Genomic DNA, 25,465 nt, shown 5'->3' with positions numbered 1-25,465 from the left:
AGAAAAACCCCACACGGTCATAGACTTATATTGAGAAACCTGAAAAATGATTTGTGTATTTCCTATAACCATATCCCGAAGAACACTTGAGGGTAATATTTTTTTGAGTGCATCGGCTGACGGTTTAATACCCAAAGTAATGCTTCACATTTTGTTTTATTCTACGTTCCTTGTCTGTAGATGGAGCACATCTGCAGGTCTAACTGGCTGCTGCTGTTACTTTGGTTGCCAATAGCTGGAGCAGTTTGAACTGAAACTTGAGTGCTGCAGTTGTGACATAGATGTACGGGCTGGTTTCTGGTGCTTTGCATTAACTACACCTACTTGTTAAAACATGACTGACCTGACTAAACAACAGTAGTCAGGTCAGTCAGAGTATGTTGCAGGGCCTCAAGCCTTTTCTTATCACTGATTTAATTTAATTTTAACCTTAACATTTAAGTTACTGTCTTAACAGAAACTAACTTATTTTGCTTTCCATGACTTAATGCTCCAATAAACGGCAATACTATTGTAAACCGACAACCAAAGACACGAAACACAAGGAGCTGATTTTAATGCCGGTATCAAATCTAAACCAGAGAAAAATACCTCTTAATTTTTTCCTTATTTCCTTTCCTCTGCCTGTTTTTGTTTAACTTTACTCAAAGTGTCCCATCTTGACTGCCGTTAGGCTTTGGCCTCATTGCTGTATTTTTTTTTAATTTTATTCAGCAGCATTCTCTAAAAGGCAATCAAGTTGATTTAAGTGCTGTTATTAATCACAGATGTGTATCTTTGGCACATTACATTTTTTACATCTGATAGACATATGGCCATTAAAACTATCCTCCGATGTTTCTTTTCATACACCTATTGGGTTACCACTAGATAATCCTGCCGGTAGGATTCTGTCTAAAGAAAGTGGTGAGAGTATGTTGCACGTTTGCAGTATCTTCTATTTAAAGTTACCGAACAACTTTTTCTTCACTATAAAAAGCTGATGAAACACACTGACCAACAGCTCACAGCTTTGTACATTAGAAGATGTCTCACGTCTGTGTTTTTGTATTTTTTATTTACAGCCCTCTAAATGATCCCTCTGGAAAAACCTACAGCTGACATCTTAGAGTACTTCCCGTTCACTGTGGACGGCTGTTCGTGTGGATTAATAGAGTGCTGGATTCTTCTCTCTCACTCTATTTCTTTTTCTCTTTACTGACAGAAAAGCTGATTCATCCAGGCCCAGAAAATGATCTCATCACCCCCCCCCCCCCCCCCCCCCCCCTCCCTCTCTCTCTTCCGCCCCCTCCCTTCCTTTCTTACTCTCTCCCTCTCTTTCTTAAACAGACACATCCCTCTTTTTAAATAAAAACAAGACCTCCTTCTTGGCGGAGGGGCTTCACTTGAATTCAAACAAGCACACGTTTAGAGAGTATGAGCTGCTTCAATAGATTGTCAAAGAGGAAATTCCAAATGAGATGGAAAAGACTTTGAAAGGCCCAGTCAGAAGTTTTCAGATATATTTACATACAATTGAAGAGTTGAAGTATTAGATTAAAAACAATAAGGGGTGCTGTACGTCTCAACAACTTTCAGAATAAGGGCACATATAGGTAAACAAGTTTTCAGCGGTGTCGTAAAACATTCAAAACTTGAGTAAAGTTTGAATTGAAAGACCCCCCCCCCCCCCCAGGATCCAAAGTAGTTTCTAATCATGTGCTTTGAGTTCTGGCTGTAAGGCGACCCATTTGTTTACACTTTGATTACAGACGGTGTCTTTAGATCCCCGAGCAAGTTTCCCTGACGTTTTTCTGAAGCGTAACCTGCCATTAAAACCTGAAAATCAGGTCTGTTCACCAAAGTGTGAACCTAGTTTCAAACCTTGAGCCGTAAAACCGTTAGTACAGGAATGTCTGGTCTTGCATTCTCATTCCAGCCTTTGATATTTTTGAGATAATAGAGAAGAAGTAGAGAAATCAAACACGTTTTCCAAAGTTAACGCTAAACTAAAGTAGCAATAACAGCAACCTTGTTATCTTGTGCAATATGTGACATAAGTACACACATTTTCTGACGTGCACACAGAAGATCATATTGAATTGGCTTCTTTGTCTTGTGCTTGTCTGACTAGACTGGATGACACTGTCCTTCTACTGCATCTCTCTCACTATCTCTCATAACAATTCCCAATCTCATGCTGTTCCAGGGTTTACCTGCTCTCTCCTCTCCAGTTGGGGCGTCTTTAACTTGTGCAGTGCCTCCTTCAAACTTCTAACACATTCATTACAAACATACAAGAGGCTAAGACAAAGTCATTAAAGGTTAACCGACAAATCACATGCTGTGATCATGTATAAGATTATACTGTTAGAAGGGAATTTCTTGTACTAGGCAGAGTTTGCGTCTTGTGATGCTGAGATGTTAGCTTTATTGACCTTAGGCTATTTGGTAAAGAGACCACACAGAGGCTTCATTATTGAGATACTGCAAGAAGCCTGATAATGTGTTCAACAAATGAAAACACATACAAATACATTTTTACAGAGTGAAACAGTTCTAACACTGTGCAACACCATCATGAACTGAAGTAAAATGAATGAAAAAGTACCAAAGTTCAATAAACAGCCTACCCCTGACACTATAGGAGTAGATAGATAGGACGTTTTACTCTTATACATGTATTTGGCAGCTGTAATTAATGTTTAGATTCAGACAAATGAGTATTGATGATAATATGCATTGTTATAGATGAATCCAGCACTATATACAGAACTTGTGCTTTAAAGAGTGCGTACGCAGAGTTGGTGATCATGGGGTTAAGTTTTCCTCCTCTGCCGAGCGTTGATCCCTCATAATGGGATGTGCCACAGAGAGTCGCTCTGCTGGTCTAAGCTACAGCAGGTCAACATATTCAGTGCAAGAGGCGGGCCTATCTGCAGGGGAGACGAGCCGTGGACTCAGTGCCGCTCAGTGGTCGTGATTTCATCGACGAGGAGCCGACTGACCGCCCTTTGGACGCACAGGCATGGTGACACGTGGATTTCTGTGGGCGAGAAGACCCGCCGGCCACCGGGTGGATTAACGGGGCCCCGTCGCATCATGGGTGTGTAAAGGGCGTCCCGGACCGCAGCGCTCTCCCCCTCTCACGTCGGGACCCGGCGATGCGCTCTTCAGAGGGAACAGGTTTCGCAGAGACATCCGGAAAACGCATCCATGCGCCACGGCTAGACCTCGTCCCGATATGCCTCTGACAACACAAAGCCTGCTTTCAAGGAGCTCCCGTAAGAAAACCACACATGCGAATCGGCATGGGTGCGTCAACACGGTTATTTCGCTTCATTTTGCGGGCGAGGCTTCAGCGCACGGTTGTGCAATGAGACAATCGGGAATCATCAAGTAGACTTTATCGGTAGGCTACATAACCAGACAATATGGCTGATCAGAGCAACATCCAGTCCTCCGCCTCCAAGAGTATCCGGCCTTTTAAATCCAGCGAGGAATACCTGTACGCCATGAAGGAGGATCTGGCTGAATGGCTGAACACCCTCTACGACCTGGATGTCACTGCGGACACCTTTATGGATGGGCTGGGGACGGGCTGTGCCCTGTGTCGGCACGCCAACAACGTGAACCGCGCCGCGCAGGACTTCCAGCTGGAGTACCCGGAGGCTGCACAGTCCATGCAGGTGCCATCCAAAGATGTCGTGTCCCAGTCACGCAACGTCGTCGCCGGCTCGTTCGTGGCGCGGGATAACGTGTCCAACTTCATCAGCTGGTGCAGGCAGGAGCTCTGGATCAAGGACGTCCTCATGTTCGAGACCAACGACTTGGTGGAGAGGTGCAACGAGAAGAATTTTGTTCTGTGTCTCCTTGAGGTCGCGCGACGCGGGTCCAAGTTCGGCATGTTGGCCCCCATGCTGATCCAGCTCGAGGAGGAGATCGAGGAGGAGATCCGGGACCAGGAGAGCCTGCGGGTCGATGCTGGGGAGCCAGCTGAGCAGAGCCCGCCCGGCAGGTGCTTCAGTCGGAAGGAGAGCAGTCACAGCGTGGAGGATGAAGAAGAGGAGCCTGATCCAGAGCCGTTCATCTGGCCGCAGAAGAGAGTTTTATGTGACATGCGAAATCTGGATGAATTGGTGAGTTGAAAAGATAAAAAAAAAACGCAATCCTCTGTCTATTAGTGATCTCATTATTAATTACCCTGAATAAGCAGTTGACTCCATAAAATTAATCACAACTGCATTATGATTCATGCTAGTCATCATCATGATCTGGCAGCTCAAACTTCACATAATTGAATCCTCACTGCTCACAACACGTGGCGTATAGATGGACCGCAGGCTTTGATCACAAGTGAATATCATCCAGTGTTTAGTTGTGTGGCGCTAAACAGCAAGAAGCAGCCGATAGAAGACCATTCTCTCCCACAGTGAAACACAGAAAGGTGTCAAAAGTCAAGCACCATCTCTGAAAATATCACGTCAGTGCTATGAAGCATGCAAGCGCCTCATACATTCCCAGTAGTGTGAGTGTGTGAGGAATGATTAATATCCTGCAGGTGTGGATCATTGTGAATCACTGCTCCTGCTGCTTCTTTACCAACACTACAGTTTGGTTCTAATACATTTCCTGTCCTGTGGAGTCCAAACCATCGACTCTCGTCACTTGTCCCGGTTGAACTGTCTGACCTTTGTGAGGGCCTGCCTGACACGAGCACATTAGAGAGGCAAAGGTCTTGTTAGGGGCAAAGCTAATGAGCAGACAGACGGACCAGCGGGAGCATCTGCATGGTTTGTGGGGGGGGGGGCATTGATAGTTTCATGTCGATGAAGAGAACAATGTCCGTCTTTGGCACCAAAGATGTGAGGGAGGAGGGGGGAGACAGTCACACTCATGCTGGTCAGGCAGCAGAGCAGAGCGGCTCCAGTGTGACCTCCACGGACAGAAATAGGAGAGCATGTGGAGGAGGACGTCCAGACTGTCTGAGTCCGCAAACTCTCACTCGGCGTATGAGGATTAAACAAGCCGACTGCATGTTCAGGACAAAAAGATCGCAGTGAAAGCTGCAGAGCGTATGACCGTCTTTCCCCCGTCTGACATCCGCACTGACACATCCATCAGCAGCCCGACGGTGCCCAACAGACACATTTGACTTGACTGATTTGAGAAGTGGTGGTCCCAGTCAATGAAAGCTCCACCTCCCTGTCAACCTTAGAATATTGCATGCATGTACACTGTGCAGAACAGCCCACATCAGCAACATGAGGCTCTTCAAACGAGAAACCACAGGGGTTCAAAGATGAGCGGCTGCAATATGAAAATAGTAGCAGAGCACCACAGTACCAACACATCTTGTCTAACGGCTTCAGCATTTCTCTTTTTGAGGCCCAGACATATATCCAATAGATAGCTCTTCATTTTCTGGACTGTATTTATTTTATTTTAAAACAATCAACATTAAATCCACATTTTTCTTTAAATACAGTCATTTGTCTGCCGGCCGCTCAGTTCTTGCTGCAGGGCATTGTGCCTCCCTGTCCTCCGTAACACCAGTCACAAGTTTATCCTGCAGAATACTTTTCTTTGTATTTGTGTCTTGCAGGAGATTAGTGTCTCGGTATTACTGGAAACCTCATCTCTGGCCGACATTAGTGTCTGACAGGGAGGGAGAGGAAGAAAGTTAAAGGGCTTAGTTTCATCGGTCCACAGCTGTGACACCAGACTGTGTGTGTCTCCGCTGCCCTCAGTCAAGTCAAGACTTTCCTGCATCGTCCAAGATGGGTTGTGTTTCACAGGATGGTTTGGCTCTTTTGTTTTCATTATCATTTACTGATTTTTCTCTGTGGAAATTGTTTTTATTGAGCCACTATTCATAACAAAATTTTAAATCAGATTTTCTTTTTTTTAAATACACAATTCATTCATGAACTGCTGTTACTGATGAAATGTCATCAATTAATTACCAGACCATTAGCACCCACAGAGACGTGCACAGCAGCCTCAGATTCTCGTGCAAACAGAAATGCTACAAATGTGCAGATTACATTTAGTCATCGTGTTGTCTCTGAACGTCTGTACGTGAGCTCAGGACGTTGTAATTAGCTGTGTCGCGCCTCCACAATGCCCCGATCCAATTAAACCTCAAGCAGAACATGTGAGCTGTGCAGCGTATGCATGAACACAGTCATTTAAGAGACATGTACTATCTTTAAAACGTTTGCCGTTCTTGTGCAGCCGACTGCTTCTCAATGAGGTTTGTACATTTGGCTCCTGTGTATTCTTCTATACGTTGTGTGGTTATTGGATGATCAAACTAATCTTGTTGAGTTGAACTAAGACAATAAAAGTGTAGCGATAATAGGATTACAGGTCATTAGTCTAACGCGTGTAGAGTAACAGTCGGTTTACAGGATTACTTTAAGTAGTCCCTTTGAAGGACATCTGCCTATTCAATAATCACACTAAAATGTCTCACCATATATTCTAAGTTATAATTTTGTCCTCATTACACATTACAGGGTCGTTAATGCTTAGAAACGTACACTAGATTAAAAAAATGATCCAACCTAAAAACTCTTTTCCGATGAAAGTAGCTCGCAGAACCAGCGCCAACAGTTGCAGAATCTAGCAAGAAAGTCCCGAAGCGGGCAACACTGACAGCCCGTCTCATTAGGCCTCCACCAAAAGTATTATTATGAACGTAAACAACGAACATTAGTACTCACAGCTGTTAAGTCAGCAGTTTATGGAAGACGACGCGCAATGAGTGCGCGGGCAGAGTGCGCGCAGGTAGACAGGTAGGTAGACACAAATTAAATAACTGGACGGGCTTATTACATTCCCGTGACAGCCGCAGGTTATCTTTGAAGCATTTCATTCATGGATGGCTTTCGGGATGTAACGAGAACTTCAACAAACAAAGAAGATGAGGAAAATGACCCACCCTAGCTTTAATGCTAACATTTGATGTGTCAACGACCATCTTAAGGAAGCTGTCGTCTATCGAAACAACACTCATGTAAACACTCACCACCACTGTGTCTCTCTCCCACTCATCCGCCACTACGCGTGTTATTACTCATATCACTGTGGGACGGTTTTCCGCTCTAAAGTTGAGGAAGTGACCGGTGTCTCATTTCCTTCATCAAAGTTTGAGTCAGTGACAAATGTTTTTTTTCCCCCACTCCTGGAGATGTTATATTTTCTCAGTAGTAGGTACAGACAGCAGCTGGTTCACATCGCTATATGTACACATGAAGTGTATCCTGTGCATTAGGGGATTTTCTATCATATCACCGCTACATAGGGATTATGACAGCGACTTCGATTGGAACTGTAAAGAAACACCTTTTTCTATGTTTTCTAGGTCTTGCCATTAGGCCCTGGGCACATACAGAACTATGTGAAGTGACATACATGTAATAATTTAAATAACATTTACTGACCCCTTAATGCGCCCTCTAATTGTTCACAAGTTCACTGCAGGCATAGCCATCTATACAACACAATATTTGAGCGCATAAACAACAGCCCTTCACAGCCTTCCTTCATGCACATCTTTCCTTCTTCGTGCTCAGTCATTTAAACTGGTTCATGTCTTATTCACCCCAGGCTTCAACATTCAACCCTTGTTTAGTTCATATATGTGCGATTCCCATCCCCCACCCCCGTCTCCGACAGAGATGATAAAGCAAAGAGCACAACAGTATGTCTTGTTGGTGGCATTGACGGGGTGATGTGAATAGACTGCCACTGTTGACAGCGAGGCAATCAAAGGCTGGCGTCTCAATCAAAGACTTTGGATGGAGACACCAGCAGAGCAAAGGGGGGGGGGGGGGGGGGGGGGGGGGAGGAGTAATACAGAGAGAACATGTGTGTATTATGCCGATATGGACAGTCTGCTCCATTAACCTTATGGTCCAATTCATGCATTCAGGGAATAAAAAAAGGGGAGTAGACAGCAGATAGTGTGCCTAGAGTGACTTCAGTGTACACTCTGTTAAACCTGACTGGAATGGATGTTGCTCTGGGAGGGAGAGCTACAGTACAGAGGGGAGCTAGAGTGAAAGAGAAAAGTAGGTCATGCTTTGCATTGGGTCACACTCGTACGCTTTGCTGAGAGAGCGTGGCATCCTTCAGTGTTTCTCCCTCCCGTGTCACATGCACTCATGTTTTTAGGGGTTTGGTATTTGAAAGGTTGTTTTTGTTTAACCTCTAGACTTTGCACAGTGAGAGTACAGACCAGACTCCACTCCTCCTCACTATTTTCCATGCAGCAGTGTGCGTGTGGAAACAGCTGACTCTGCACTCCGCCCGCTGTTTGTCTTTATTGCCTTGCGCTTGATGCTGTTCCTGGATTGTTTGCATGATTATCATTTAATTGGCCGTTCATCCGAATAGGCTTCTGTCTGTGTGAGTAGTCTGTTCATTGCCTGCAGCCTCGTCATGCTGGTCTCAGGTGGAGACTGTCAGGATGAGAAAAGCGAAGGACGTCCATCCCTTTAAACTCAGCTGTCTCGAGGAGAGGTGCTGAGCCTCCTCATCAAAACAAACCGACAAATGACATAGATGCTTTAACGTCCTGCGCTGGGTGATTACGCCGCTGTCTGACTGAAGCAGATAGAGTTATTCGCCTTGCAGCACTTGATGTCCATTCGATTTATATATTCTCCCAGCATCCCAATGGGCAGTTTGTCATGTGGCCAGCAGACAGGCATCGATTTTCATGAATGTTTTCCTTGAAGCGGTGGATGAGGCCTGCCCTGGAGCCAGTATGATTAGATTTCTCCCTGATCAAACACACATCACAGGTCGTAACATAAAGGCATGGTGTAGTTATTTATGTAACAGATGGAATAGTATCATATGCTTATTTGCTTACTGGTGTCTGTATGGTAAATATGCTGTCGATTTTCTGGCAGGTGGATTTATTTTAACCTTCGGACAGAGCCAGACTGGCTGTCTCCTCTGTTTCCTGTCTTTGTGCTAAGCTAAGCTGACTATCCTTACATTTAATGGACGGATACAAAAGTGGGATCGATCTTCTCATCTAACTCTCAGCCAGGAAAAAAAGTGTATTTCCCAGAATGTTGAACTATTGCCGTAATTGGTTCTTCTTTGGTATATTATTCGGCTCATTCTCGCTGTGAAAATTGTTACTGGCATTAACTGACACACCTGATCCTGAGGCGTTTAACCAACTCTGTTTCTCCATCTCATCTCTGCTGGTGTGGCCTGTTGAACCAGCATGCTAACACATGTGTTCATGAGCTCTCCAGATTGTTCCCTCAGACTACAGGTCCAACATACTCAGCATTAATTCAGTCCTTTATCAGCTCCCTGCACCCCCCAGGTTGTTTAAAGAGATCATTTTTTACAATGGAGGTTGTTCCATGTTTATGAGATGTTGCGTGGTCGTCCACGGAGGAGTCGTTTATGCAGGACGGTGGTTTAATAGGAGGATAGAGTCTGACATGTAGCTGTTTTTCAGTTTTGTGTTCACAGGCTTTAGGAATGCTTACAGTGGGTGGTGAAGCAATAACCCCTCAGGTTCAAAACCTCTCCCTCCTACCAAGTAGGCACCCGCAGTGTTTTCTTGTCTCTCTGTGCTTATCTAAAGGTGAGGTTGTGTTATCTTGGGAAGTTTCCAGTCATGTCAGGAGATCCTCAAGGTAACAGGATAAGCTAAGAGAAGAATCTTGTGCGTTCCACACGGTTAGCCGTCTTTTAATCCTCCCAATTTCCTCCACCTTTTGAAAAGACAACGTATTCCAATCTACAGTCGTCTCTCAGGAAGTCAAATCCTGGAAACACCCTTGTGTAAATTCCCGTGGAGTGAGTTGTAATGTTCACTTTTTTATTGTTGACGTTTTGGCTGCAATTATCCCCTTTGCATAGCAATCATAAAAGGAACCAGTTGCAGCAGGCCAACACACCTATGTTTGATGACTGCACTGGAGCAAAGCGCGTGGCTGTACGTTGTGTGTTGACTCACGAGGAGAACAGACTGTATTCAAACGGCTGTGCGGCTTCTCAGAGTACACTGATAAAATGTGGACCCCGGTCTGAAAACAAAACCAGAACTATATTATGTGTATTCACTAAATAACCTCAGTAAATGTAGAGTAGGACAGTGTTGGCAACCTTGTGCATTCCTTTGTTCTACCATTTTATGTCACGCTACAGTATATACAGTCTTAGTGTAGCATGTCAGGCCACATCTCAAATCAGTAAAGAAAATGAGGAATACAACCAAAACATCTTGATCTCCCCCTCCCATTTCCTCTCTTCATCCCCAGGGTTTGCTCAGCCCTCAGTCTCGGATGGCCCTTCAGATGTTGGCAGGTCAGGAAGGAAAGGAATGAAGAGATTATTGACTCACACTGAGCAGATAGTGCATGATCTGAGCGCTGGGATATTTAAAGCGATATGCACTGTGTATGTTCTCTACATTAAACTGCTTTGAGGCAAACACAGCTGCTCAATTCAAAGGCAAGGTCGCAGCGGTCTCTTCACAATGACGGTGTTTCTCTCTCCGCTCGAAAACATCTCTGCATTCCTATCTGAAGAGAGATACAGCAGATTCTCACAATAGGGGAGTGCTGTGGATTGTTCAATCGCTTTTCTTTTCCTTCACAAACATCTGCAGCTCTCGCTGAGAGCGTCCCTGATGTGACGAGCCTGCATCCATAATTCATCTTTCAGTTTTTTCGTCGCAGTGTTCCAGCTCCACTTCCGCATGTTTCCTGCGTGACCTTGTCTCCCTCCTCCCCTTCTATCTCATTCCGGTGTGTGTGTCTGTGTGCGTGTCTGTGTGTGTTTTGGTTTCAGTGTGTCTGTTTGAATCCATTGTTGACACAGTGAAGACATGGGAAGTGCACACATTTCATGTCTTAAGGCTCCACAGAGTAAATATTTCAAATGCCAGGCCTGCTATTGATTAGGTTATTATTAAAAGCCGTCATGGTTGGACTGTGTATCCGGCTCAGTGTATCCGGCTCAGTGTTACGTACAAGACACAGTGTGCGAGTCCTCCACCTTCCCTCTGGAGGAAAATGCATGACCTCAGCTGAACAGCTCTGGGGAGGTTTTGGGAGCGAGAGAAAGGCTTTACTATAGCTAGAATGAAGAAAAACAGTTAAAAAGGGAAGGGTAAGGCTATGTGTGTGTGTGTGTGTGTGTGTGTGTGTGTCTGTTGCCATAGCAATCTTTCCATTAAGTCACTGTCTGGGGTTTTTCCAAACAGAGCTCGTCCACCTACTGAAAGAATGAAAGACGGAGTGACAGAGCGGAGAGAAAGAGAGGGAACAAGCTGATGTAGAGATGTAAGCAAAACAAAGGAAGCAAAGACAAATATAGTGCTGGTCAGCGAGTGCATGGGCTGAGAATACAGTCGGAAAGACAACAAAGCCGATGAGAGAGAGAAAAGACAGAAGCAGGTGAGGTGCTGAGGCTTAGCGCTGATCCCACCCTCTTTCATCAGCATAGGAAAGAATGAGGGGTGCTGTGTGAGGAAAATAACAAGGTGCCTCCTTAATCTACCGAATACACCATAATGTAGGTGCTCATACACGCACACACACACACACACACACACACACACACACACACACACACACACACTGCATCCCATCAGCCCTGTACACAGCATGAAAGCTACTGTAAACAGCCAAAGGGTGGGAGCTCACAACCTGACATTTTCCTCTTAACACGTCATTTGATCACTTAAATATCAATTAAATACTCTCCTGCCCTTGGTAATGGCCGCCCCTGCATGCACAATCATGGAGCACTTATTCCTCTTCTCTCCCTCTGCTTGCCTCGGTCCACTCTGCGGCTTTTCTTTCTCTGCCTCCTGGTCGACAAGTGCGCATACGCCTTTGTCTGTCAAAGACGCCAAGAAAAACATCAAAGTTGTCCAATCCTGCGAGAGCCCAGGCCTGTGCAACACAGGCGGATCTCGCCCCACCCTGCAGTCGTGTCTGTGCCTAATAAGCACCCCCAACCACAGCAAGGGCACTGGCTTTGACTCCTTCGATTGAAAACGCAGCTGGCAGCACAGGCCTGCTGCTGACATCACCACCACCACCACCACCAGTCTTTCGCTCCTCGGTTCATGATGTCACAACCCGAAAACAATGTCATGTGACAGCCCAGAGAGGCAGAGAGGGAGAGCATTCATTAGCATTTTCCACATATGTATTTTAATAATAATAATAATAATAATACATTTTATTTATATAGCGCTTTAAAAGGCACTCAAAGACACTTTACATGGTAAAAACAGAAACAATAAAAGCATTTATAGTAAAAACAAAATCTACAACATAACAGTAAGAAAAATAAACACGAAGAGAAAGAAAACATACATGACTGACTTTAGAGGTTAAAAGCAGATTTGAATAGGTGAGTTTTAAGTGCAGTTTTGAAGGTGGCGAGTGACGGAGAATGTCTGAGGTGTTGGGGCAGGGAGTTCCAGAGGGAGGGGGCAGCAACAGAGAAGGCCCTGTCCCCCCAGGTCCGATGCTTGGACAGAGTAGGGGGGGTAAGGAGGTTGGCGTCGGCGGATCTGAGGTTGCGGTTGGGAGTGTGACGGTGCAGGAGGTCTGGAAGGTATGAAGGGGCGAGGTTGTGGAGGGCTTTGTAAGTGATGAGGAGAATCTTGAACTGGGTTCTTTGCTGTATGGGGAGCCAGTGGAGGTTTTGAAGGACTGGGGTGATGTGGTCTCTGGTGCGGGAGTGGGAGAGCAGACGGGCAGCAGAGTTCTGGATGTATTGTAGTTTATTGATGATTTCAGTGGGTGAGCCGTACAGGATGCTGTTGCAGTAATCCAGTCGAGAGGTTTTTGGTGCTTTTGTGACACTTTGGGGTGAACTAAACCACCAAAATGTTCTGGAGGGATGAGATGAGGCAGGGCTTTTAATGTGGTGAGAGAGCAGGGCGGGGAACCCTATCACCCAGTGGGTGCTGGAGAAAAAAGTTGGCAGGACGATGACGCACAAACAATCCACACTCAACGCCCTCATATACTCAGGAAGCCAAGACTGCTCATTCCTCACACCATAAACCAGAATCATTGTGTTGTTGACACATAAGCGCTCAGAACCAGCGGCGCTTTGGTCACTGTGCAGATATATGTGACTAAACGTGAGGTCATGTACGGGCACTGACCTGAAGAGCAGGAAAGGATCACCGTCAGGTTCCCCTCATGTGTGTTTGTGTGTGTCACGTTTGTCCGCTGCGGATGTTTCAGCTGCTTTTGTTTTGTTCTCCTCAGGTGCGTGAGATTCTGGGCCGGTGTTCCTGTCCAGCTCAGTTTCCCATGGTCAAGGTGTCGGAGGGGAAGTACAAAGTGGGAGACTCCAGTGCATTGATCTTCATAAGGGTAGGCCCTCACCTCCACAAACAGAATTATCTGTGACTGTGAGCCACCAGACATGTCTTTGTTTTTTCACTATTTATGTTTATAGATTAAGGAAGACGGGAAAATAATTGAGCATTGTATTGTCAGTGGAATTCAAGATGTTTGATCAAATGCATGGATGTGTTGAATATCAAGCACAAACGAAAACGCGAACGGCTTTCATTAACCAACTTCCGGCCTTTAAAACTTTTAGTTAATTTCATGAAACTAAAACTGAACATGAAACTTTGATTAAGCAACTTAACATTACTGGAGGTATAAATAATACCAAATCTAAGAGTAAAACATAAGTTCATGTACACTGTCAGGTCACTTGTATTTGAAGTTTGTTTCTAGTTTATTACAACTTCGATCTTATTTTAGGAGTTGTACTGAACCTGAATTATTCCTTTTACACTACTGCACATGTCCAGTTGAATATATAGAAGCCTATTTGGCACTTTGCACAGAAGACTGTGAGGCCTGCAGTAATTGCATGGAACCATACGGTGTTGGCATATGGCATCATGTGTTGTTTGAAGGAGAGCCGGGTTATGCAGCAACAGATAAACCCCTCAGCTGCTTGGCTGCATCAAAGCCCAGAGAACCGTGTATGTAACGGCATTGTGACTCCTATCTCTCACATGAGTGTTTACAAAGTGGCCCACTCCCAGGACTGTACTTTTTTTTTCTCCACTGAGACACAATTAGAGCATTAGGTCACTTCCTGTGTTGGCCCTTATCTTGGCTGTAGCCTGTTTCTGCTGGACTGTTTGTCTCAGTTTCAGTTTAAGAGCCGCCACTGAACCTGCTTCAGGCCTCACAGGACTGGGCAGGAAGTACCAGGGATCGATTTGGTTTCACTTACCGAAAATGCACCCCAGCCAGATTAATGTGAGTTAATGACTCGCTGACCTATTAAAGGTCTTAAATGTCAATAATACGTCAATGTTAGCGGCACCGCTTGGTCCAGACGGGGAGATGTGAAATACACTACGTGGAGTAATGTTTGGCACATGCACCTCTATCTGGGAAATAGTATTTTCTACATTATTCAAATGTGTTGTGTGTATTGACTTAAGTTGGACTAACTGTAAGGGACTGTAGAATCATTTTGAAGTTCAATCTTAAATTTCACTTTAAAAAAAATGCAAGACCCTCCCCAGCGTTTTTTAATATTTTCTTTTGGCTTTCTATATTGCTGACGAATCGTTTTAACACAAATAACTAAAGGTTTAGATGAAGAATTTTAGAATACAATAACATATATCAATGGAATAATAACCAACGCACACATTAGCCGTGGCAAACATAGAAACATCTCTCAATTTTCTAAAGACTATGTAACATGTATTCTGCTTTCTGTTATGAAAGCACACTAAAGTGGTCGTCTGTCATTTTTTTTTGTCATTTTTATTTCATGTCACAAATGCACAATTATGTGCGATTAGACGCACTAAAGCCATCATTAAAGGCTGCTAAAGTAATCCTGTGAGAGAAGGCTGAAGAATAAATTTGTAATGGGAAAAAAATAAAAGACCTCCCTCCCTTCAGCAAAATGAATGATACATAACCTCTCCTCCCTTCTTATGATTTTACAACAGTCCCTAAGATGTTTGACAAATAGAAGCTCATGTTTGCCTGTTGGAACAGCCATTTTAATGGGATAGATCATGTGTTTACATGTGCCTGTTTGCGGTGTGAGTGTGCGTGTGAGTGAGTGTGTGTGTGTGTCTGAGAGCCTTTGACTTGTCAGATTAGCTCTCATCACCCTGTCTCCGCCCTCTCCTGATTCCTCACTAAGGGATGACAGTGATCACACATATGCCCGAGCAGCTACAAGTGCGGCCAACACACTTCCCTTATTCTTCTGAGGGGAGGAAGCTGGGCAGACGGTTTAACAGCCAGTAAACCCCTATTCAGCTGCCAAAGCTCTGACAAGGATCTCAGGCTGAACGAGGGGATGAGGCGGGGAAAGCAAATGGGCGAACCGGCCGCATGAACTTAATAAGGCGCCTTTGTCCCCAGGGAGGCCGCTTCCTAGAGGGAGGAGATGCCTTTAGTCGAGGGGCACAACAGCTGAAATGAACCATGAGCTTAATTTTTTTTAGCTCACCAGCGCGATATAAGAAGAAATTGGTTCAACACGCCCCCGCAATGATGACAAGAAGCCTCTCTGTTCGCTGTTGCCATAGAAACAAGTATCGGGTCTCTCTGCACACTGTGATACCCCTTCAGTGGTTGGGAAAGTAGGCGGCTATGCCACAGATCTGAAGTGGAAACATGGTCCCAAATCGTCCATTTAGCCTCAACAGACTCCGGCACAGTTGTGTACAAAGTACAAAATGCATAATGAGCATGTTAGTTATGGAAACAAGTGATATAGAATGAAATAAAAGATTTAACGCATTTTAAGACCCCCGATCATTCTCTCTATAGTCATGCAATTATCACACTCAAATGTATTTGTTTATTTGGATTCCCAGTAGCTGTTACTATCATGACAGCTACTCCTCCTCCGCAGTGAATATGAACACATTCATTGAATAGAGATATGAAGCCATGTCTGTAATGTCACAACAACAACAACAACAACACGTCTATTATAATATACTGTCGTGCAAATACTACAATAAGTGATAAGAGAGAAATAACAGCAGATCTTTTCTGTAAACTGCTTAGACAGAGCAAAAGTTTATCTGCTGTATTGAAAAAGTTACATTTCAAAGTAAGCAGTTTATACTGTCAGATCTGATCGAGATAAGCAGATCAGCTGCTTTGACGGATTTGATGTCGCAGGGGAGCAAGGCCGATGAAAAGGCTTGTCTTGGATTGGCGGGGATTGTATGAGAGAGAAGGTGGGGTCAGGCCTCTCTCTGACCACGGCCAGGGACCAGGAGATGAGGCGCTGTGCCGCATGTGATTTGGTGGAAAAAAACTCTGTGCCAAGCACACGCAGATCTACCACTGTGGCTTTGCCTTCCTGCCCTCTGAGACGCGGGTACAACTTTTAAAACATGTGGCTGGCAGACCCTAGTGCACAACCCAAGGCAGGGGGACGCATCCGCTGGGGCTCTCCCATCCGGCAAATTGTGTTGCTTCAGTGACGGCAGCTTCTGCCTTGAGGGTCTGAGGCTCTTCGGTCTGATATTGTGGATGTGTGTGCTTCAAAGAGCAGAGGAGAGTAGGAAGTGACATATCCAACCAACCCCCCTCTGTTATGACGATCCAGGCCCCCCCCCCCTCTCCTCTCCGCTCCTCTCCACGGTAACTGAAGTCTACGCTGAGGAGCAGAGAGGACAGCAGGGGTGAGTTACCATGCTAATTCACCCCGCTCCCCTCTGAAAACACGGGCAAGCCAGCTGAGAGGCATGAGATAGGCCAGAAAAAGGGGGTGTCTTTCACAGCACTTTGGCTCTTTCTTATGCTACCGTACTCTGCTTAATTGTGAGTTGGCATGGCAATGAACAGCCCTCATAATGGCAGCAGCTGGGGGTGATGTGGGAGAAAGAGGGGTGGGGGAGGGAGAGGCAGGGGCACAGGCAGGGGTGCATCTAGATGTTACGTAACATTGAAGACCGGTCAGCCTTCAGCGAGCTGCCCCACTTGTGGAATTTGCATATCTATTGACTTGTGCAGTGTGTGTGTGTGTGTGTGTGTTAGTGCAGTTTATCAAAAGGTTCAGCCATTTCATTTGTGCATGAATGTGTATGTTACTTTCTGTTCATCTATTGAAGCCTTGTCTTCTCTTTTCCTGCCACAGGTCCTTCGTACTCATGTGATGGTGCGTGTTGGAGGGGGCTGGGACACATTAGAGCACTATTTGGACAAGCATGACCCGTGTCGCTGTGCTGCTTTTGGTAAGGTCCCTTCTCGTTGCCCGTCGGCCCCTTAGAAAACAACTTAATTGTTGTCTATCTGTGTTGCATAATTCATAATGCATTTAAGATCACAAACAAATGACTCACATCGGATGTGCTATGTTCAGAGTCGCAGCAGGCTCTGTGAGGGTCAGCAATGTGGAGGAATAGTGTTTGTCATGATGGACACAAAAACATACTTCCAATTCTAAATTCTGTCATTTCATACAATCTGATTTTTGCTGTCATCTGATTGGACATTGTGAAATCGTTTCATGCTGAAACCTGACCAAAATTACTTCCTGCCAGGAAAGTTAGGCCTACAAGATGATGCAAGTTTGTAATGGAAAATGTGAAGTCACTCGCTACCTGATCCCACAACACATCTGTGCAGCAACTCATCTCGACACAAATACGTTTTTTTTTCTTTTTCTTATAAACCAAAACCATTCAGTGTTTACACTCACTTTGGTTAGCAGCACAGAGCACAGAGATAGGTGCTCATACACTGTGCTGGATGAGACCATCCCTCCTTATCTGCGGGTCCAAGCTGCTGCTGAAGTGATGATGTCAAGGGCCGAGCGTCTGGCCTGGACAGCTGACCATAGCTGAAATCATAATTGGTGCTACATTTCTAACCACAAGCGGCCATGTTGAAGATCATAGAGTTATTAAGTGATAACAGACATATGCCTTTTGTGTTCTATAAATGTTCTCCCTATATGGTGGGATCATCAGCATCTCTCTGGTTGGCTAATATCACAAGTAAGGGTCCATCTATCTCTGGCTCAGGGAAGCACACAATAACTACTGCTGCTATCTAAGAGTTTGAAGACATTAATGTGGTTAACTATGATATATATTATGGACCTCTTGTATTCCTGGTGATTGTACTGTCTGTACAATCACCAGGAATCTGTCTGACAATGTTGGTTGGTAGTCTTAACGCTTGTTATCAATCTGTCTCCACAGCCCACCGCTACCACCAGGCTAAAGCCAGTGGCCAAGGTCAGGGAGGCCACAGCAAGTCCTCGAGCGCCCACTCCTCCCGCTCCACCAGCCCGGGTCCACACTGGCGGAATGATGGCATCGCGCCGTACAAACCTCCTGACAGGCCCGGCCGCTCTCAGAACCTGTCCGGCCCCACCGAGCTGGACTCCAGTGCAGCTCGCATTCTACTCCCACGGCCGCCACGAGACCGCTCAGAACCCCGCCACTTTAATCCTCTCAGGTGATTGTTTGTGTCTACGCAAGTGTGCGGATAAGTGTGCTACCTTGATTATAAATTAATCCCTCACAATTGGCCCGGCAGGTCACGCTCAGTACACAGATGACCAGACAGACAGAAAGACACAACACACACACACACATAGATTTGGGAATATGCACAACAAACACACATGCCAGGAAGCCACAGATTAGGCCAGAGCAGATTTATCTAATCTCAGGTGACATTGCCAAGATAAACCCGTCTCACGCAGCCATTCTACAGCACTTCCTAGTAGCTACAACATGGACACCAAACATATTTACTCAGCTCTCCTTTTCCCCACTCTTCAACTTTCATCCAGTAATTAGACTGCCGAAAGATGGCCATGATTTTTTGTGAGCTCAAGCCTTTCTTCTCTTGCCACGGTGAACAGATGGTCTAAAATAGTATGAAGCCAGTGACAAATTAAACCACACATCATTTTCTCTGATATGCATTTGATGTAGCGGCCACTCTGGTGGGATCACAGAGTAGAGGCATGTCAAGGCTATTGTAAGTGGCTCTTTCTATGGGATATAAAGACAAAAAACGATGAAGCTGGTTAAAGGTTGGTCACATACCTTCCCTATATGTCAGTGTGAAGGTGCCATTGTTTAACACAATTTGGAGCTGAATGGTGGTTTACTTTGGCTTCTAGCCAAAGTGTGGCTCATTTCTGTATTGAGCGATGGCTCAGAACAGACGTCAAGGCAACAGCTCATTCCTATTAACCCTGCGTGGGTGGGGCATCGTGTTTCAAGTGCGCCAGACTAGATGAGGACTAATCTGACAACTATCCCGAGACAACTGTTCACAGCTAACTAGGGAAGTAGGTCAACAGGTGGGCTCCATGCAGGCAAGTAAGCATGCCTGCATATATACAAATCAAATTTTTGAGGATGACTTTAGAAGTCTGGGTTAATAAACACTAATCAAAAGCACAACCCGTGATCTAAATTATAACAAAACTGTATACGACCTCACCACCAACATTCAAAACACAGGACGGCAGCATGCTGTCATTCCAAAATTGACCTTCAGGTTTTTTAATGCATGGACTCTAGGCAACAGCTTAATACAGAGTTTTTTTAATCTTTACAGTTACAACAGAAATACAGTAAATCTTGGGGTAAAACAGGCCAATATGCTCTATTAAGATAAGTTGAGAAACAGACCAACAGTTTTATTCTTATCTGCATTTATAGGATTATTTATTGATTTTGTCAAACAAACAACACACCCTCCACTGGGTATTTAAATGTCCAATTTACAATACATACTTTATTAATCTGTGCTTATCAAATCGATCTAGATTCAGATTCTGAGCTGATTATACAGTTAAACCTGATGGTGCGGGACAGTGGAGTGTCTGGTTGAGAAAGGACAGTGCTATGTGTTGAGTTCGAAAATCTACAAATGTTTGTACTTTTATTATGAATATACTTTACTCTGTTTCTTCTCTACAGGAATAAGGAGACAAAGTTGCCAGTGACGAGACGTCTGTCTGGAGACAGTGACTCCTCAACAGCCTCCTCTAAGGGAGGAGGAGGAGGAGGAGGACGGTTCTCTCTGGGTGGTGCCTCACGACGCTCTGGTGATGAGGTAGTCCTGCTTGTCAATCGCAAGGAGGGGAAGCATGTGATTGAGAGGCCTGGAGCTGGAGATCAGACCCCATCCCTGCGTCCCTCACTGCCCCGTGCACGCAGCCAATCTCGGGAACGTACTGCTCTGGCTCCAATACTCAAACCGAACCCACCACAAGGATCCGCTGATGGATCGCGGACTTCCCGCACAGAGAGGGGCCGCTCCCTTGGAAACGAGGGCCAAAGGAGGCTCCACGCTCCACGCTCCCACAGCCAGAGTAAGTTAACTTCCCGTACTCGGCCCAGTGATGCCAGCCCGGGACCCACTTCCTGCTACAGAGACCCTCAGCACCCACCTTCAGACAGACGAGAGGATCTTCGGGTTAAACAATTGCCCCCATCCTCTCCCAGGATAGGCGGTGGGTTCACCAAGAGGCAGTCGTCCTCTTGCTCTAACTCACCTATTAAAGGGGTCCAGAACAACAACAGCAGCCCCAGCAAGAAGATTATAACTACTCCCAGACCTCCTGCCCCTCGCTCACCCTCCATAGGAAAAGGCAGACTTCTGCCACCAGTCACGGGAGGTCGACGTTCACCTCACTCAACTCCCCGCAACTCTCACCATCATGCTGCCCGCGCCCCTCGGACGTCACAGGGCCCTCGCTCTGCTGGGCGAGGCCACTACAGGAGCTGGTCTGGCCTTGAGCGCCAGCAGCCCGAAGAGGAAGGACTGGCCCTCGGCTTCCAGATGCTGCCAACCCTAGACCCCCAGAAAGAGCAGGACCTGTATCGCAGCTTTGAGGCTGAGTTTCTGGCCAATACACAGCAGGCCATAGGAGTGTCTTGTAGAGCCCCAGGAGTGACGCTGCAGGGAGCTGGGGTACCTTTAGTGTCAGCACCCATTGATCCTAATGTCACTGACTCTGCCTATTCCTCCTCTAACTCCTCCACCTCCTCACTGAATGTGGGGGCAAAGATTGGAACTCTGCCTGACCTCAGGGAATCCAAGAGAACTACTCCCCGTCACTTCCCACCGGAGGACACCTTAAATTTACTTTATGGACACAATTTTGGAAGTTCACACAACTTTGTTCAAGGAGAGCCTGAGCACTGGAGGGAGCGTGGAGGGGGTCTCAAGAAGCTCCCGGCCATCTCTAGCTCCATCGAGGAGAAGGAACCTCCATCTTCCCTGCCCGGTCTTGTTGACACAGACAGATTTATGAATCAGGTCCCCTCACAACCTGCTTTCCACTGTAGGAATATGAATGGAGACCATGGAGGTCGTCCTCCCACAGGGGGGCTGACAGGTCAGCAGGGTCAGCTTGGCTGGGGCACAGGGCCTGAAGGAGATGTTCCTCTGGGGAATCACCAGCCAAACTTACCTTACGACCTAGAAAATGGTGACGGCAGTGATGACCTCCCGCCCCCAGAGGCATGTCCATCACCTGTGCCCCTTCCCCCCTCCGAGGACTGCTCCTTCCAGGATTCCTCCAGTGAAAACTCATCCATGTGCTTCAGCCTGAGTGAATCCCGCTCTGAATCTCCCCCACCATCTTCACCCGTGGCCAACGGGGACAACAATGGAGAAGGGCTGCAGACTAAGACAGGGCAAAAGAAGGCAGACAGCGTAGCCCCTATCTCACAGCACAAACTGAGAGGCAGACTGAGGCCTCGCACTGACAACAGGCCTGAAAACAGCCCCTCACGTATCCCCACCCCGGTCAGCTACAGAGATCTGCAGGCTCACGACACATTTTCCCCAAGCCACACGCCACCGCTGTCCCCTCAGAGCTCGCGCTCTACTGGTCGTCCAGCCACATGCAAAAGCCTGCACCAGGCCTTCGCAGATATGATCCATCCTCAACCGCGTTGCCCAGCCATGGGCAACAAAGACTGCTCCTACCCTGGACAGTCAGGGAGCCTGGACACTGAAGCTTGGATGTAGCACCGATGAAATAGGGACTTGTTGTCATGAATTCTGACTACTGTGTAAAAAAAGAAAAAGACTGGGCTATAGACTGTTTTCATTGCATGTCCAACACTTTCTGTTCTTTTTCGCTTAGCTTCTCCCCTGATAAACTGCAGGGGCTTCACATTGCTTTTATGTTGCACTCAAGCCAAATTATTTATTACCAAAGGAATGGTTTTTAATATTACTTTTACTGTCATTTTAATGTGTGCATGGGGATGTTTTTGCCAATGTTTTTTTTTTTTTTTTTTTTTTTTCAAAGACACTCCTGAAATGCTCACGGTTGATACAGAGAGATAAAGAGAGAGCATATGTGCTGCCATGGGCCCTGCTGAGCGGCATGGTGAAGTGCCAGGGATTTAAAGCTGCAGCTCTATAAACAGTGTTAACACTAAACCTTTCGTCACATGGATTGGCTCCCTCTTGTGGTTTGCCACTGTATCTCTGCTTGCCTTGATAGTCAAAATACTGGTACGATGACTGTGATGTATTCAGTCTCTCCACATTAGCGGTCTTCATATATGACTCAGTATGCTTACATTCACAATATACTAATAGGTAACATAGACAAAGGTACCCCCATCATTCCTCAGAACACTACACGCACTACCGATCTCTGTACAGTCGTCTGCTGTTATTAATGTTCGCCACCTTTTCACAACAACTGAGGTCGGTGTTGGTTTTTAAATGCTTAATGTGCTACAGGTTTTTAAGATTATGTTTAATGCAGTGAAACATTTTAACTTTATTTCTAATTTCAAGTGGATTAAGTGTAAAAAACAAGAGGTGCAGTGAAGGTTGTGTTACTTTGTGTCATTGTCACTGAAACAGAAACGTTGGGAGCTCCTGCTCCGACCGAACTGTACTCTGGAACACAATGCTACACATGTACAAGAGTCAAAGGCTGAGGAGAATGATTGTGTAAATACGTTTTGATGTGCTCACTAATATACGTGGGTATTTTGTATATATAAAAGGCATTGAATATATAGTTTAATGTACATATTCACTGTAATCAGTTCTGTGCTGCCTTAGCTATGCAATGTTGGTGTTGGAAATGCCTTGACGATTCCCTTTGCCTTAAAATGTATTCGGAGGTTAGTTTTTGAATGTTTTTGCTCGACATTATTACGATTTATTCAGTAACACTACATTGCCATCATTAACGGTTTATGATAATGGAAATTGGAGAGTTTGAGTGTAAATGTGGAATTAAGTGAGGAACATTGCCAATTTGAATCATACATTATACGTAGTGTAGATGTACAATTCATGATTAAGATATATAATTTATTGCCTCTGCCCTTAGTTGTTTTGAAATACAAGAAGCCAGATAACCTACTAAGCAGATGGATTTCAAAGGCACAGCACACGATATGGTGACATCTAGTGGTTAAAGAAAGACATGTTTTATTCAAAGTAGAAGGACACCATGATCCGTGGTGCTTATTAGAGCCAATGACAACGATATTTTAAGGCAAAGTTTGATGGAGGAATAAGGACCTGGAGTGTCTGAATGTGTGCAACATTGCATGAATAATAGATACTGGAACTGGAACGTCCTCTTGTGAAGCTCTTGCACAGTTGTGAAGACTTTGAGAGGCCAGACCCCCAGCTACAGTACTTCTGTTTTTGGCATGTAACAGGTGTGGACTTTGTAAAATATATTTGAAAGTGGAAAAGTTGAATTTGATGTCATTTAAGAGAAGTGGGTGGTCATTTGTTTTTGATGTGTTATTTACAGTGGTTTTGAGAAATGCAACATTTGTGGATGACATCGTTGTGCAGGGCATTGACACAGTAAATGGGCTAGAACAAAAGAATGTGCATATATTTGTGTACATGAGAATATGTACAGAGTTGGAGTGAAGAGGGGAGTGATGTGGGTCTAATTTATTTATTTATGAAATTAAGTTTCATTGGGCTCAAGTGACATCTGTCTTCCAATATTGTTAAATGAGCTGTAAGTGTTTAGGGAAATCTAATGGGGCCCACTGATGAACAAACATCGGGCATTTAAAGATGTTCTTCTCAACAGTACACTTTAAAGAGACATAATCCATTTGAAATGTTGCTCGTTTAAAAACTGGTATGAAACAGACAAACTGAACATAATTGGACTGTTTTACAATACAGATACAGTAATATGATTTAATGCAGAGTCAGAAATAATGTATGATGTTTCAGTATTGTACGAGCTTTTTATCTCTTTCACCTGTATTACAGATGTTTATTATAATTATTTTAAATTTTAATTGGGTTTGGCTTATTGTAAGACATTTGCATTTTGATCAACTAGTGTTTAAAACTGACCAGTTATGTGAACTGTGTCTTCGTTCAAGCATTCGGTTATCAATCACAACAGAGAATGATTGTCCTCATAATCTGCTCTTTTGTCTTTCACAACTTTGCAAATTTCATGAATCTCTCTCTCACTCTCTCTATCCCTAATCAGCGAAATCTGAATGTTCACGATTTGACAATTTCTTGTTTGCTAATGTTACTTTCACTAAAACTTCAGTTAAATGTACAGATTGCTTGACATTGTGGAATTTGTATGTATGAAATAGCAATACTGCAACATTTCACTTTTTTTAAAAGTTGAAAAGGCTGTCAAGTTGTTCTTGTAATAAATATCTTCCTCTGAAGTTCATGAAACATCTCTGATCACTTTTTCATGTAGAGCTTTGGTCACAGCACTGTGCCCAACAGATTGGGTTTAGGGGAAATCATGTGATTTTCTAACTTTTTTTGTACTCATTTTTGTTGTTGTAAAACATGTAATATATTGTGTGTAATCATCCCATTTCTTCAGCTAACTGATATCTGATGATGCGCATATTTTGCAGTCTGAAGTTAAACAATTTTAAAATTGAATGCCCTTAGAATATGTGCTAAACGGAAATACTGACATTTCCCTTAAAATGATCATCTCCCAATTTAATCAGAAGATAATGTATTTGTTTTGCTTTTGACCTACTAACATAACCCAGCTAAAACTAATGCAGTCCTAAAATACATGCTATATTGTTGAAAGTTATAGTGTGTAATGTTGGTGTTGATTCAACTTCATGGTCATTTTAGAGGCAGTTTGTGGTGCTGTTGAGTATTGTGTTTCTAATCCGACAACATAAGAAACGCCTCCCATTGTAACACAGTGTAGGTGATATACAAGGCATTGACAAAATATTAGAAACACCAAATTACATAATTCACACTGCATTAGCTATGCATAGAATACACTGGCAACTGATGAGGCTGATACCACTTTATTTACTTTTCTTCTTTCAGTTACTCTTTTATCATGATGTATTCAAATTACAAGTTACAAGTGATTGTACAAGTTACATTTAATATTTCGTCAACTAATATTTATGTTGTTAATTAACTCTTAGAGGTCAGTGGATACATTAATTAGC

The 25,465-nt window shown here is 44.6% G+C and overlaps 1 protein-coding gene across 1 annotated transcript; it reads left to right on the top strand.

The window, feature by feature from the left end:
• The first annotated feature begins 2,871 nt into the window (after positions 1–2,871).
• On the top strand, positions 2,872–24,704 carry gas2l1 (growth arrest-specific 2 like 1). Its single transcript, XM_076099601.1, has 5 exons — positions 2,872–4,118; positions 13,260–13,367; positions 17,149–17,245; positions 18,218–18,476; positions 19,961–24,704. The coding sequence occupies exons 1-5, from the start codon at positions 3,414–3,416 to the stop codon at positions 22,020–22,022; spliced, it is 3,231 nt and encodes a 1,076-aa protein (XP_075955716.1). The 5' UTR covers positions 2,872–3,413; the 3' UTR covers positions 22,023–24,704.
• Positions 24,705–25,465: the final 761 nt, after the last annotated feature.

The sequence above is a fragment of the Anarhichas minor genome, unplaced genomic scaffold, assembly GCF_050575085.1.
Source record: "Anarhichas minor isolate MPS153535 unplaced genomic scaffold, ASM5057508v1 ptg000025l, whole genome shotgun sequence".
Lineage (NCBI taxonomy): Eukaryota > Metazoa > Chordata > Actinopteri > Perciformes > Anarhichadidae > Anarhichas > Anarhichas minor.
The sequence above is the reverse complement of the archived record's forward strand: the minus strand, read 5'-3'. Positions and strand labels throughout refer to the sequence as shown.

Excerpts from the sequence above, each read along its gene's own strand:
- gas2l1 (XM_076099601.1), top strand. The coding sequence starts at position 3,414 with ATGGCTGATCAGAGCAACATCCAGTCCTCCGCCTCCAAGAGTATCCGG. Across the intron at positions 13,368-17,148 it reads GTGCATTGATCTTCATAAGG|GTCCTTCGTACTCATGTGAT; the intron begins GTAGGCCCTCAC and ends TTCCTGCCACAG. Across the intron at positions 17,246-18,217 it reads GTGTCGCTGTGCTGCTTTTG|CCCACCGCTACCACCAGGCT; the intron begins GTAAGGTCCCTT and ends CTGTCTCCACAG.